Source organism: Apteryx mantelli, chromosome 2 (assembly GCF_036417845.1).
Source record: "Apteryx mantelli isolate bAptMan1 chromosome 2, bAptMan1.hap1, whole genome shotgun sequence".
NCBI classification, from domain to species: domain Eukaryota; kingdom Metazoa; phylum Chordata; class Aves; order Apterygiformes; family Apterygidae; genus Apteryx; species Apteryx mantelli.
The window spans coordinates 119,339,920-119,354,160 of record NC_089979.1 but is presented as its reverse complement, the minus strand read 5'-3'; the positions used below and the strand labels follow the sequence as shown (position 1 = coordinate 119,354,160).

Below are 14,241 nucleotides of genomic sequence, written 5' to 3'. Positions count from 1 at the left end.
TGGCACAAGCATTTGCACAGCAAACTGGATGAGGGAACAAAAATGTTTAAAGGGAAGCTGTTTTCCTCTTAACTCTGATACAGTATCTAGATGAAAACCGATTTCTTCAGGTTTCTACATGGTTGTGAATTTAGGATCTATTTCCCCCCCTTAATGCATGTTACTCTTAATTCTCCCTTTAACAAGCTTCTCCCTGAGGTATGAAATAGTCAAGATCACTATTGTATTCATGATAGAAGCAGCTGAAGATGGTTTCATAGCACAGATTTAGCAGGAATATAAACTACGCTCAGAATCCTGAATGAAATATCAAAAACACAGAATAATCTTTCCAGACAGCTTTTTACCTTCCAGAGATTTATATAATTATCCACTGAAGAAAGGATCCCAGCTGCATAGCTCATTATCCCCAAAATAACAGACTTGGAGAATATGAAAGAAAACACAGCATCTCTACTATCATAAGGCACACCAGATCTTGAGGACTGTTGCAGAGAGACATACTAGCAATCCCACTGATGTCATTTTAATGAAGAAGATGTACTATTTTATCTCCTGAAAAAAATGAAGTAATTTAATGGGCGCTGTGACAACAGCGCCAATTAGATGCATCTTTTACAAGGGTACAGTTTTTGCTTTGATCAGGCAATTAATCTAAGAGAATTACAAAGCATCATTTCATCCTGCAATCAGCAATGCAAGCTTTCAGTTCAGTAACTGCGAATTTCCTTGTTTTCTACTACCCAATTGGTTTGGACTTCAAAATAAAGCAAGCCCAATTAATTTGGATTGATGAAATTATTCTTTGAACACTACCTACAGCTATGATAAAAAAAATCTTAATATTTGCTGCAGCAATCCAGAATTCCCATGTAATTTTGACAGATTCATTGTCATTGATATTGATTATAATTAATTTTCTGATTATTAACTTGGAAGAACTTTTCTCAAATACTCCATGAGTTTCTGCCAGCACATGCTAATGTAACTGAGAAATGTTGACCTTTTATTTGTTTGTCTGCCTCCCACATGCCTCAGGCAAATCAGTAAGTTATATGCAGTAGACCACTGGAAACAAAAATATTAAGTGACCATCCTGATTTTGTTTGAAAGATGATTTTAAGATTTTAAAATAATCATTTTACAAAACACTAGACATTTGTGCATGTGCACACATGTGCAAGTACTCTTATACACACTCCAATACAGCTTCAGCTTGGCTACACCTACTTCCTATAAATTTTTTTAATCGGTGTTATTTTCACAGAAGAGGCATCAGGGCTAAATAAGTAAGTGCCAGTAGGGAAAACAGTCAAGGATAAAATAAAATTATGATCATCTGTGACCAGAGTTAAAAAATTATTTTACAATCAAACAACAGCAAAACTAACTGGCTTGTGAATAAATATTCAAATGAGACCATTTTTTATTTGAATGCCCTTAAAATATGAACAGACATGAATAGGCTTAGATACAGGAATAATGAGAGAGATAAGCCAGAAACATGATTTAGAGTTGGCACTCTGAGAATTTGAATGGGAACAAACTGTACACTTCGACCAGAGTAGCTAGAGAAAGGAATCATAAAACTCCACCTGTAAAGATGCAACTACTTTGCAACTGTAGAAAGCATCCATCAAATGGCACTTCAAAAATCAGAAATAAAAAAGACTCAAACTATTCAGAGTTTTAATTTGGATGAAAACAGAAATTGGGATATTCCATTGTTTTGACAGAGAAATCACATTTTAAGCAGGAAAAGCTCACTATTATGGACCTATTCTAATATACCATCGTTATCTATAGGATATTATGTCTGTTAAATTACCTATAGAGTTCTATGAGTCAATGGCTCTGCAATGAAATTTGCCAGTGTGAAGTCTGTAGCAGGTCCTAGAGCCCTTTAAATACTCAGTAGAGCAGTGGATCCTGGTCCATACAAAGATATGCGCAGCTGCCTACAGTTATACCATGAGACAGATTGCCAACTGGCAAATTTAAAGAGGCAAGGAAGAGGACTAGATTTTTGCCTCAAAAAGGACCGGCAGAGAGCGGCTCAGATGGAGGAGGCTGGTCACATAAGAGAGAGAGAAGGATACTGCTCCCTGACACGAGGGCATTCTACGAAGTTGCTCTATCATCTCTTAATACAGTAAAAGACCAAGTCTGAAATTGTACGTTCAGGGTGCCCGTGTCCTGGCCGATAGAAGGCATAGCCTACCCATAGAGGTGGAAGAACGACAGCCTTTTAATAACTGAGACACATTAGTCATACCTGTAAGCAAGCCTTCCTAACTCAGGCAGAATTTTTCTCTAGAAAGAAGAATAAGCAGTTTTCCTTTCCAAGCACTAGCATCTAGATCTTAAGAACCAACTTTGAAATTTAATACAAAGGGGAAACATCTCAACTTTAAAATTTTATGAAGATAACTAGGAATAAATAAGAGGAAATGTTTTGCATTTGTAAAAAGCAATAACTTTATTTTTTCATGGAGTTAAGTCAGAAAAAAAAATTGACCTATCCATCTTCAGCAACTGCTTCAATAACTTATAATGCAATTTCCAGGTAGAAAAGGTTACGAATGGAATATGTCTTCATCTTCAATATTTTTTTTTTTTCAAAATCAGATACTTATATAAGAGATATTTTTCTTACAACAAAAAAAGGAAACTTATGCAAGAGATCAGTTTCCATTTTGTTCTAATCAATAAAGTATTCACCTAAAAACATGTAATTGGAGATAGACCAACTGCAGTGAATTCACAGATTAAAAAAATAGTTTTCTCTTATGAATATTTTGTAGGATGACCTAAATATTAAAATACATCACAGTAAAGACAGTATACAGTTCCATGGTATATCTTTCTCTAGAGTCTGTTCCACCATAGACTAATCTGAATTAGTAGTTTACTTGCATTTTATTTTTGTGTTTGAGTGACCTCTGGTGGTTATATATATAAATTGTTCACAGACCACCTTGAATAAGAACCTTCAAAAATTTTTTGGAAAGTTATTAATTCTTCAAAAAGCAAAAAGCCAAAGGCTTTTAGCATATCGCATGTGAAAATTTACTTTAGTCTGTGGAACCTTCTTTTCTTTCGTAGTTTCTCTGCTTTTTCAAGACTCAATGCTGCTATTATTTAAGAAACCATTAAAAAAAAAAAAGTGGGGGGGGGGGAGAAGAAAACTTAAATGGTGCAGGTTCAACCTTTAAGATAGAGGAAATGTCTTTACATAGATACATAACTGGGTAAAAGACAGGAAATTGAAGACAGAAACAAAGAGCCTGTTTCCACAGCGGAAAAGCCAGCAGTGGTGTCCTGCATGAGTCTACATTGGGCCCTGTGCTGCTTTAAAAAAAGTATCTGGAAGAGTGAATAATCAGGTAACAGAGAACTGCAAAGAGGCTGTGATTCAGTGATAAAAATGGGAGGGGAAATGGTATACATACAGTGCTACACACAGGGGTAAAAATAGTTCTAGATTCACATCTTCATGAGCTCCGAATTGACTTTTCACATTTAAGAACAAAACCTTGGGGCTACAGCAGGAAATTCTACAAAGAGATCATCTCTGTCAACAGTGGCCAAAAAGCAAACTGAATGTTACAAGCTACCAGGAACAGAAGAGGAAACAAAATAGAAAACTGTCTATCAGTGCACAGATCACTCATACACCTATATCCTCCTAAGAGGGTGCAGTTCTGGTCTCCTATCTTAAAAAGGATGGATTGGGATCTGGAAAAAGGACATAGAAGGGCAAGAAGGATGACCAAAGCTTTAATGTGAGGAACTACTACAGAAATTGGAACTTTTTAATCTGGAAAACAACTGAGCAAAAAGAAGTTTAGTAAATTTACATAACACCCCACCATAACTGGCACAGAGAGGATTAATAGGAAATGCTTGTTTCCTTTGTAATGTAAGAACCAGCACGCCTCAGAACAAATCTAGAAAGTACCAGGTCCAAACCAAAGGACCAACAGCTTCACTTGGCATGCTCTTTAACTGTGAAGTTTCTTCCCACAGGATGTTATGGATTCTGAAAAGGGTTCAGTAAATTACTAGAGAAATTCAGACTCTATGCCTGCCTCAGGAAATCCCAGAGCTGCATTTCACTGGAGGTGTAGCGCATATGATGGAGAAATACACGCTTGCAGTACTCTTATGTATTTTCCCATGCATCCGCTCTTGGCCTCTGTCACAGTACAGGTGGCAGATCAGACAGACCTTTGGATTGGGCCAGTACATCCATTCTTCACTCTCGTATGTAAGGGCCAAATTTGTCTTATAAGACCATCAGAAAAAAAAACTTATTTAGGGCTACTAACTCTGGGATTTTGTGTTACAAATTTTTGTCTGTAAGAACTGGATCACAGCTAGGCATTTTACGTTACGTTGTTCTGACTGGCTACAGCTCTTTTGACATTTCCTAAACCACAGCAGCCATCAAAAAACTTCAGCTGGAGCACTAGCTAGCTCATGTAAGGAGACAAGTTACAGCATTATATCCTAATACAGTATATAGTGCTGTTTTAAAGAATATTTGTAATAACCTAAAAGATAGAAAATTATAAATAATTCTAAGTGTCACACAACGTACAACAGCTGACAGTCCGCTGGAATGTTCAACAAACTCAGAGTTAGTTTCATTTGGAGAAAACAAAGGAACTCTGTAGCTCACAAATTCCCAAATGACTCCTTTCTAGTTTTCCTATAAATGAACTATCAAGTTTTGTTTACTGCCTATGGTTATCTGATTTTAGATTACATATACAAAAATTACTTTGAAGACACAAAAATATTAGGATTTTTTTGATAATTCTTTTCTCTCAATCTAAAATAATTTTAATAATTAAAATATTTTAATACTAATTAAAAAAATCAGTGTGAAAGTGACTGCTTCATTCTGAGAAAAGAAAAAAAGGCTAAGTTGTATATCTTTGCTGGGTAGTTCTGCCGCAGTTTAGTCAAAATCACCACCACCATCACCACACACAACAAACAAACAGGTTTATATGTTTAATTAATTGAATTAATTATATTCCCATTTTGACATATGGGGAAAAATAAAGCAGAGGTCAAAAAAAGTGTGAAAACTGACACTAATAATAAAAGTATTAATAAAACTCAGAGAGGAAAAAAAAAAGGGGGGGGGGGAGAGAGAGAGAGAGAGAGAGAAATCTACCTCAGAAACAGGAACGTTTTCTCCGAGTTCAGATGTGTGTAATGCCAGTAAACCAATCACTCGAGCAACTTTGGCACGTCTGCGGATCAAACGAATTTTTTTTTTTTTTAAGGTGCATTACAAAATGTTAAAAAAGAACAAAGAAATATGCCATGCTATTTATATTTTGTACAGATTACTAAGGGCAAGAAATTTCTGAAGTGCTATTTACAGCTCAGACTTTCTTCTCATTTTTATTGTCTTTTAATCACCAAATTATTTCTGTATTTCAATTCAATTTAGCAATAAGTTCATGCATAAAGACTTTTTTTCCTCTAGCACTGAAGATGGAGATGCTTTAGTTTGTTACAGTCATGCTAATTAGTCATGCTCATCATCATAGCACTATAATAAAAGAGAAAACCATTACAGAACAAATTTTTTACTATAGATTTCATTTGTTTTGCCAACTATATCAGCAAATCAGTTTTTGAGTTTCATTTAAAAAAAATGGAATAATAGAATCAACATTTATAAAACAAGCAGTAGAGGTCACTATCACCTTCAAATATTTCAGCAGGTATATTTTTTATAAAAGCTACCATTACGGATATTTTACCATTATTATGATATGGTTGGTTTATTCAGGGATTTTGAACAACGCTATTTGATATACTAAATTATACAGCTTTTCGATAAAATTTTTAGAGATTTTCTATAATTCTTGGTCCTGAAAAACAACAGCTTATTAAGTCAACATTGAAAAAGTTCAATGTTGTATACACTACAAATCGTCAATCAAGTATACCACAGCAGGTTTGACAGGTCAAAGAATTCCCCAAAAAACTGTTAAAGTATTTCTTCAAAAAACTCAAGAGATAATTATTTTAAATTAATTTGTTGAAATATGGATTGTTACTTACATATCCCAGTTGGCGGCTGCACGCAGCTGCTGTATCAATACTGGAAACTACAGTTTAAAGAAGACACATAAACATTAGTGTTTTTCAGGGATTTAATATACCTCAGTGATATATTAAATATATATATATATCAAAATATCAGTTATTATGTAAAAATGTATCAGATAGCATTTGCAAAAGGTATCGTAGTAGAATATTGTGGATATTGTCCAACCATGTTGATTCTAGAAAAAAAAAGTGATAGCAATCTGAGATGAGAAATATCCTTTCTTTTTATATTCCTGTCTTAAACTAAATGCTAAACATACATCAGTGTATTAAAGAAATATTTTCTTTACAAATACCACTATACAGAGCAAAACTGCATCGCTTTCATCTACAGATTATCATACAATATTATCCAACAAGTTTAAGCAATAGAACTTATTTTTGTGAAAATTAACAAAAATAATTGGCCAATACTAGAATATATGAGAGAAAAATACTTTAAAACAGACTCTTAAGAGAGCATGCTCGCTGAAGCAGTGCTTAATGCGAGTTCTATTTTTTGTCCTTCAGAAAGATTTTCTTATTAGTCTTTATGGAGATATGGCCAAATAAAATTGATTTTAACAATTCAAACGTACTTTTTTCAACCAGTCTTCTCTGTCACATACTTAATGATTTACTGTAACATTTCATCATACGTAATTTCAAACTCTCCCACCAAGGGTAGAAACAATTAAAAAAAAAAAACCACCATTTTACAAATCTAACAAGACACAAGTAAAAGTATCTGAAATCTAAGAGAAAGAGTTGATTTCTCTCAGCTCCTTTAAAAAAAACTGACATGGAATTTCATAAGCATTTTTCATTGTTTTGTACTTAATTTGCTGTGTTATTTTGGTCAGTACAACAATGGTTTCTTGAAATAGAACTAAAGGCAGCTGATTTTTGCTACAATGACAAGTATGTGAAATGTTGATTCCTTCAGAGCTCTATTATTTACCAGCTGAGAGCTCATTAGCCTGCTTGCAATTTCCTTATGGACAGCCACAGTGCACAAATAATACAGTAAATTCAGTTTAGAACGTGCTGCTCCTGTATTCTTCTCAATGGAATCAAGCAATGAACATATTTGTTGCAAGAAGTCATTCCAGTCCATGTCTTTCATAGATAATAATTTCTCAGCTAACAATAAGAAAGAAACAAGTGGTTAAAGGTAAGAAATCTTTAACACACTAGATTAAAACATCAACATGAATAAAAGGCGATTCAAAATTTGAATCTAATCATACTTTTAGTATTTAAAATATTAAAATTTTTATTTTAACAGGTACAAAGCATAAAAAGGCAGTAATAAATACATAAAAACTTTTTTGAAAGTGGAAAGTCTTCAGGCTTTATTTGGTTAAGTAAATACTGACTGGCATTGCATTTAAGAAAGGAGGTTGTTTTTATCCTTAATTGTTCCTCATTTTTAATAGGAAAATGGAATTTCATTATAAATGAGGCAAAAACTAGCAAAAATCAGTGAAATCTACTCAAAATCAACTGCAATAAATTTAAAATGTGTATAATTATTCAAATATATATGTTTATGTATCCATCTATTTAAGTTTTAGTAGTGTCAGAGCACACGACTTCAACAAGACGACAAAAAATCAACAACCATTAAGGATGATTAGCATAAATGTTGTGCTTTGCAAATCACTGATCACTGTACATGAAAAGAGAGTTTTCAAAGACTTCCATATCAATCTCAAGGGCTAAGCTCAGTCAGCTCTAATAACCACATATTCCCTCAGTTTGTGTTTAATCTTAAGTAATCTGCCATTCTGATACACTTCTAGTTATGCAATATTCAAGAGTTTGTCTTCTGTCTTTTACACCAATGTTACATACAAGTAACAACACTGACTAATGAAGGCAATTCTTATTTATATTAGTAAAGGTGAAAAGAGTTTTAGATTTCAGGTATCTACCTTAATTTTGATACTACTTTTAATCATAAAGGAAAAATGCTGACAGGCAGCAGATTCATTATCTTCTAAAATGACTACAAAACTGCCCAGAAAAAAAGTTGCAACCTTGAAAACATTACAATCACAAAAAACACTGTTCCGTATTAAGTTAATAAAGACAATAAAACTCAGAACTTCAGACTGATGATTTAGGTGCTTAAAATCAGCATGAAATAAAATGCCAGCCCCTTAGGCACTTGAATCTGAGCATTTTTGTCTAGGACTTTATCCCATACAAATTATTTTCTGCTACTACAATTTTGATTGGGATACTGGGGGACATTGTGCTCAATTCCAACTAGAATCTTTTTCTTTAAACAAAATAACTCTACAAAATACATCCTTTACAGAAAGAAAAGAAGGAACTTGATTATCTCTAGGAAGAAGTGCTATCCGAATTCTATGAGGAGTAGTACATTTTTGGCTGAAATACCTCTTTAAGCATAGTAAAGCCTAACAATACTTCCCTAAATAGACCAGAGGAAACATTCCAAGGGCAGAAATGTTATACTCAGGACAATGAGAAGCCTTTTGCTTTTAAAAACAACAGCCTTACTAGACATTAGAAAAAAAATGACTCTACATTTCCATTAGGAACATTCACCGTTACAGGTGGATTGGCAAGGCTGCCTAGTACCATGGTTGACCAACACCACAAGTTTTCAGATCCTGTTTTCATTTGCTTCTATCAAATTTTAATTCTTTCAGTTGAATATTTCAGTTACAATGCCTTAGTTATTTCCAAAAATACTACAAATAAAAATCTGCTGATTTGCTCCCATCTTATTTTAAAAGCTTTTGCGCACAGGCTTGTAGCTGAATAGGGCAGAAGAGAAAGAAAGGGAGTATAATTGAAAAATCTACTCAAATTGGTGTAGCTATAAACACTACATATGCAACTTAAATTACAAAAAAAAAACAAAAAACAATTATTCATTCTCCCTTGCATTGTGGCAACTCATCATCTACAAAGGAAGGCTACAGGTCTTCTGATAGCATGTTACACAATCATATGCAGAACTGACAAGTTTTACCAACTTTAGTAGAGCCATACCCGAATGTGCTGGTATATGCAAAGTTTTCAAGTCAAATCTAACTGGCATTGGCTTCATTATCTGGAAAAAGTAAACAAAAAACATTATGACTTGACTCACTCTAGATGTCTTAATGCATTTCTGAAAGTTTTTAAGTAGTTGCATGAAAACACAAAGATACAAAACAGTACAGGATGGGTACACAAGTCACTACATTATCGAGGCATTTTCAATTATTTTCTGCTACATATTTCTTTCAAGCAGATATTTGAATTTAACGCAACCTTTGGGTAAAATTACATTGTTAGTCTTTCCATGCAACTGATTTTTTTTTTAAATGAGAATACAAAATGTTTGGGTTTTTTTCAGTTTACATTTTTATCTCACTTCTGTGCAGAAGATTGCTTGGTTTTGGTTTTTAAAAGCTAATGAAAAGATTAGTCTAATATGCAGCTGAGAGCCCATGAAATCTTTAAGTGATTCATTACCATACGATACATACACACGCATACCAGACCATTCTAGTATATGAAAATTCATATTAACACTGACTAATCCTTTGTCAGATGTACTTTTTTCACAACACATCATTGTGTAGTACAGCTGCTCAGACACTGTACACCGAGTGTGATTTTTAGCACCTAAAGCATACACAAGATAACTGCAGAGGGGAGTTTAAGTCTTTGACACATGAAGTCACGATGTGAATAGAGAGTTTTTCATCTAAAAAAGGCCTTCAACTCCATGGGTTTGCAGAACACAAGGAATTTTTATTATGTAAACAAGTAGATCTGCCTTTTTGGCTTTTAAAGTTCTGCCAGGATCTAGTAAGTCTGGTTCCAAGAGATTAAATTACAAGCTCTTCAGCTTTACTAGGTGTCAGTATTGTCTTTTAGTCTTAAGACTGTAAAGTATGCAATGACTCAGATTATGTTTCGCTGGAATTTAGTGGGCTATTTTGCGTTGATTCTGAGCCTGGCATTGCATGGTAAGGAGATCAGTCTCAGTCTCAATGTCTCACATCAGTATATACACTCTCCCTAATCTCATTTCTTGTAGTAAGAAGAAAAGCAGTAAAGGGCTAAGGCTTCATGAGGCAGAACTCAAATCGTGAGGTAGAGCTGAGAGTTTACAGAGGTGGCATTCAAATGCATCATTAGCTCTCAGATTCTCCACGGGCAACAATGTCCCCCACCTCCACCTCAGACATTAAAACAGTCTCATCAGATAGTTACTCTATCTAGCTGCATAAGAACTTTAATAGTTATTTGAGAGGGTTAGGAAGTCCATCAAAAAAAAATTGTTATGCTAATGCAATAATTATAAGACCTTTCTTAGTGAGCTAGATACTCAGTTCAAGGCAAAATGTTGCATTTCCTGCATCTGCCACTTACTCAGTAAAGCTGCTAGAATAACTTTACTTTTTGCAGACAGACAAGAACCCCCTTAGTCTTCCTTTTATCATTCCTTCTACCGATACTGGTGATATGCCCCCCCCCACACATTACATGGTACTAGCTGTGTAGAGCTCTGATTCTTCCTGGGCCTGCACCTTCCTCTTGGCACCAAACAAGTGTCAGTCTCTGCTCAAGACACTCATTACAAACTGTAGCTTCCCACATCAGAATCTACAGGACAAATTGGATAGACATTTCTTGCAACTTCAGGTTGCAAGAACATCTTTCCCAGAGGGTAGAAGTTCATGATTATTAGAAACATTATCATGTCTAAACTTTATAGAGTAACAAGAGTTACTCTGGAAAGGTCTAACCCTTAATGTAAAAGCCTTCACAGACAGCTTTGTTTTGAGTATACTAAGACACACTAAGTTTTGTTTTAAGAGCTACTCTTTACATGAACACAAGTTATCAGAAGACATAGCTACGAAAGCACGGAATGGAGCAAGTAGCTTCCATTCCATGTAGGAAATTCTTTAATGTTAGTATTCAATCCCAAAATAAATCAATTCTCCAAATTAGCAACACAATAGCACTATAAAAGACTGCCAAAAACTTGCATAAGAGCCTGCCAGATGACTGGGTGGAACTGTTTTAGAATGAGAATTATAAAACACAGGAAAGGAGTTTCACCCTGATTAAAGTTTTATCTGCAAAAATAGCCTCACCCACCAGTTCCGAAATCTAATATTTTATTTTGCTATACCTTTGGATTGTCAATGATTGGTGTTACGATAAGATCAGATTCAGTGTAAATGAGCTCTTTCAATGTTGATTCCATATCCTGCTGACTTGAGCACATATTTTCAGCCTAGAACAAGAACAAAGGGTTTGTTTGTTTGTTTGTTTGTTTTTTAAAAAAGCAGCCTTGCAGGGGGCGCATGGGGCATCTTTGTTTATCCCTGCAATATTTTCTTTAAACATTATATGGCCACACTGTGGCCATATAAATAACTGATATTCTGAATTACTTTTTATTTGTGGAGTGGCACAGGGGGCTTAGACTTCCTAACTAGAAATTAGGATAAACAAACATGTAGGAGGAAACAGTTCCAGGTCCCCAAAGCTTGCAACCTAAATTTCAAAAAGTAGATTAAGAAGATAGTGTTATCTCCTTTTATGGGCTTGGGGGGGGGGGGTATTAAGCATCTTGTTCAACTCCTGCATCTGAAGTTCTGCAAATATTTAAAAAATAACAACCTTACCTACTGTAGGAACTGCTTTTCTGTTAGAAATATAGCAGAAAGGAGAAGAAAGCTGACTTTGTCATAGATTCCAGGCTAAAATTTTAACTATGAAGATACCACCATCCCACTATTATTTTTCCACTCACCTTTGTCAAGCATGAATCTCTTTGGGGAGAATTTTGGATTGGGGCAGTAGTAGCATCACTTACTTCTACAGCAGTGCTAGTTCTAGGAGTGGGACGAGAACTTAAACAAAACAAACAACAAAAACACACACAAAGAACGCATATTAAGTTTCACTGCAAAACCACAATTCTTTTTTGAAACCTTCATATCATACAGTAAGCTTTCAAAGCTGACAGGCACAAATGCTATACCTGCTCCATCAACTAAACATGAACTTCGTGTCTTTAGATATATCCTAATGAGGTTAGCATTTGTTCGTTGGTTAGAAATGGGAAGGATTGGGGTATTTTGGTTAAATGAATGCCATTTTTTTTCCACTCACAGTTAGTCTTCCAAACTCAATGTTAAAACATTACTATCTTATCTCCTAATATTTAAAGTGTCACCAAAAAACATCCCAAGAGAATTAATTTGACAAGATAGCAATTTACTTTGTTATTCTTCTCTTCTGACTGACAACTCTTTGAAAGGTAACAGGTATTAAAATTGACTGATTCTGGTATATGAATGTAAGCTGTGTTTTCAAATCTTTTTTTAAAAACCCTGTCTGCTGATTAGAAGAGGAAAAAAGGAGAGACCAGAACAATGAAAGTCTGCAGTTTTAGTAAAGCCACTACTGGACCCATTGCAGATAGCATGCATTAAGTGTTTAAAATCAATGTTAGAATTATTTAAATCAGCAGGCTAGGAAACTGCAATTTAAACAACTTTGACTTTGTTTAGTGTTTGTATTTTTAGCTTTCTAGTTACTTTTCTAGTTTTAGTTTTCTTTTTCTGATAATTAAATCTCTGATTTGCAACTAAATGTATACATTACCTTCTGCTAATCAAGAAAACACATTAATTTTAAATTGGAGTATTTCTGCTCGATGAGTACAAGAACAAAACCTTCTTTATCAGAGAATCTGTTTGGCTTAACAGCTGGTACAACATTTCAGAATCAGGCCTGAACTAACACAAATCACTGTTACACCAAGTACTATTTCTTACTTAATACCTATTGTGGTACTCAGTAGATTGTTACCAACAGCTTGTGACAAACAGCTGCAGACAGTATTTTTAGTGGATATTAAGCAGAATGCAGTAGAACATTTTTAATATCTAAAGTAAGGAAAAAAAGAAAAAAAGAAAGAAGTTCTAAATAAAGTCTTCTGCTTATCCAAGCAGCTAAGAAATCAGGACTTTACTTACAAAAACAGTGTCATAAAGCAATAATAACACTGCTTTAACTGTTCTTCAAAAGGTGTCTTAATATTAACTAAACTGCCGATATAAAATTCAAAATGAAGCACTAACAAAATGTTACATATAGAACAATAAAATATCTGAAAAGACAGAAAAAAAACATATATAGACTTATAAGTGTTTTCTAATTGTTCTTTTGATTTTCATACCTGAGGAGAAATATGGATTCATTTGATTCACCATCAACTGTACTTTTCGGCCACAATTCAGTCAGATTTTCTACTGAGAAGAGAACATGAACTTGCATTCAGAAGTTAAAAAGAAATAAAACATAGGGAATATTGATGAGATTAAGAGACTAACAATTCACAGGACACAAAATAATTCAAAATAATGCAATGAATAATATTACCTATTTTGAAATAATTGCTAGGCAGCTTATTATCTGTTCTTGAGGATGACAGGTTATCTAGATCTTTATGAGTATCTCTTGGCTCCCTGACATCCCAAGGTATAGATGACTCTGTGTCTTCACTACTGTTTAATAAGAGATATTGCACACATTAAAAAAAAGGGATCATACCTGTTATTTGCTGCAATTGTTAACATAGGATTTAGATATTATTCTCATAGACTAGTATCCTGTTGTGGTACATGCTTCACAAATACTTTTTATACCAATAATACCAATGATGGCAAACAAGCTTTTAGCAAGTGACTTATGGAATATTAATAACTCTCCAACTTCCTCAGTAGAACTTGCATGCAAGAAACTAGAAAAGCTAAATTTATACCAATAATGTCAGAGATATAAAGAAATAGTAAAAGCTGTAAAGACACCCTTCAGTCTTCATAGGAAAAAGTTGTAACAAACATACTTTTAATAATGAAGTCTGTAACCTAGGTTACGATCAATAAAAACTACCTTTTTTTTTTTTTTTGCTTAAGGACTGACATATCACATTTAATTGCAAGGATTTTTTTTTTTTTTTTTAATACACTCCCTGTTATTCACAAGGCACTGGGTCACATAACCTTCCTGAAGGGTCTCTAGGATATCAAATATTAGTCTACTCCCTATTGCAAAGAAAACAGCTAT

The 14,241-nt window shown here is 34.1% G+C and overlaps 1 protein-coding gene across 1 annotated transcript in view; it reads right to left on the bottom strand.

Moving 5' to 3' along the window:
* The window catches only part of ULK4 (unc-51 like kinase 4), a 249,784-nt gene that overhangs the window by 219,779 nt on the left and 15,764 nt on the right, over positions 1-14,241 (bottom strand). The window contains exons 10-17 of the mRNA XM_067292453.1: positions 13,555-13,679; positions 13,352-13,424; positions 11,918-12,017; positions 11,291-11,395; positions 9,148-9,208; positions 7,079-7,260; positions 6,091-6,137; positions 5,189-5,267 (exon numbers count right to left, since the gene is read on the bottom strand). Coding sequence (XP_067148554.1) covers positions 5,189-5,267; positions 6,091-6,137; positions 7,079-7,260; positions 9,148-9,208; positions 11,291-11,395; positions 11,918-12,017; positions 13,352-13,424; positions 13,555-13,679 — 772 coding nt within the window. The remainder of the gene's footprint in view (positions 1-5,188; positions 5,268-6,090; positions 6,138-7,078; positions 7,261-9,147; positions 9,209-11,290; positions 11,396-11,917; positions 12,018-13,351; positions 13,425-13,554; positions 13,680-14,241) is intronic.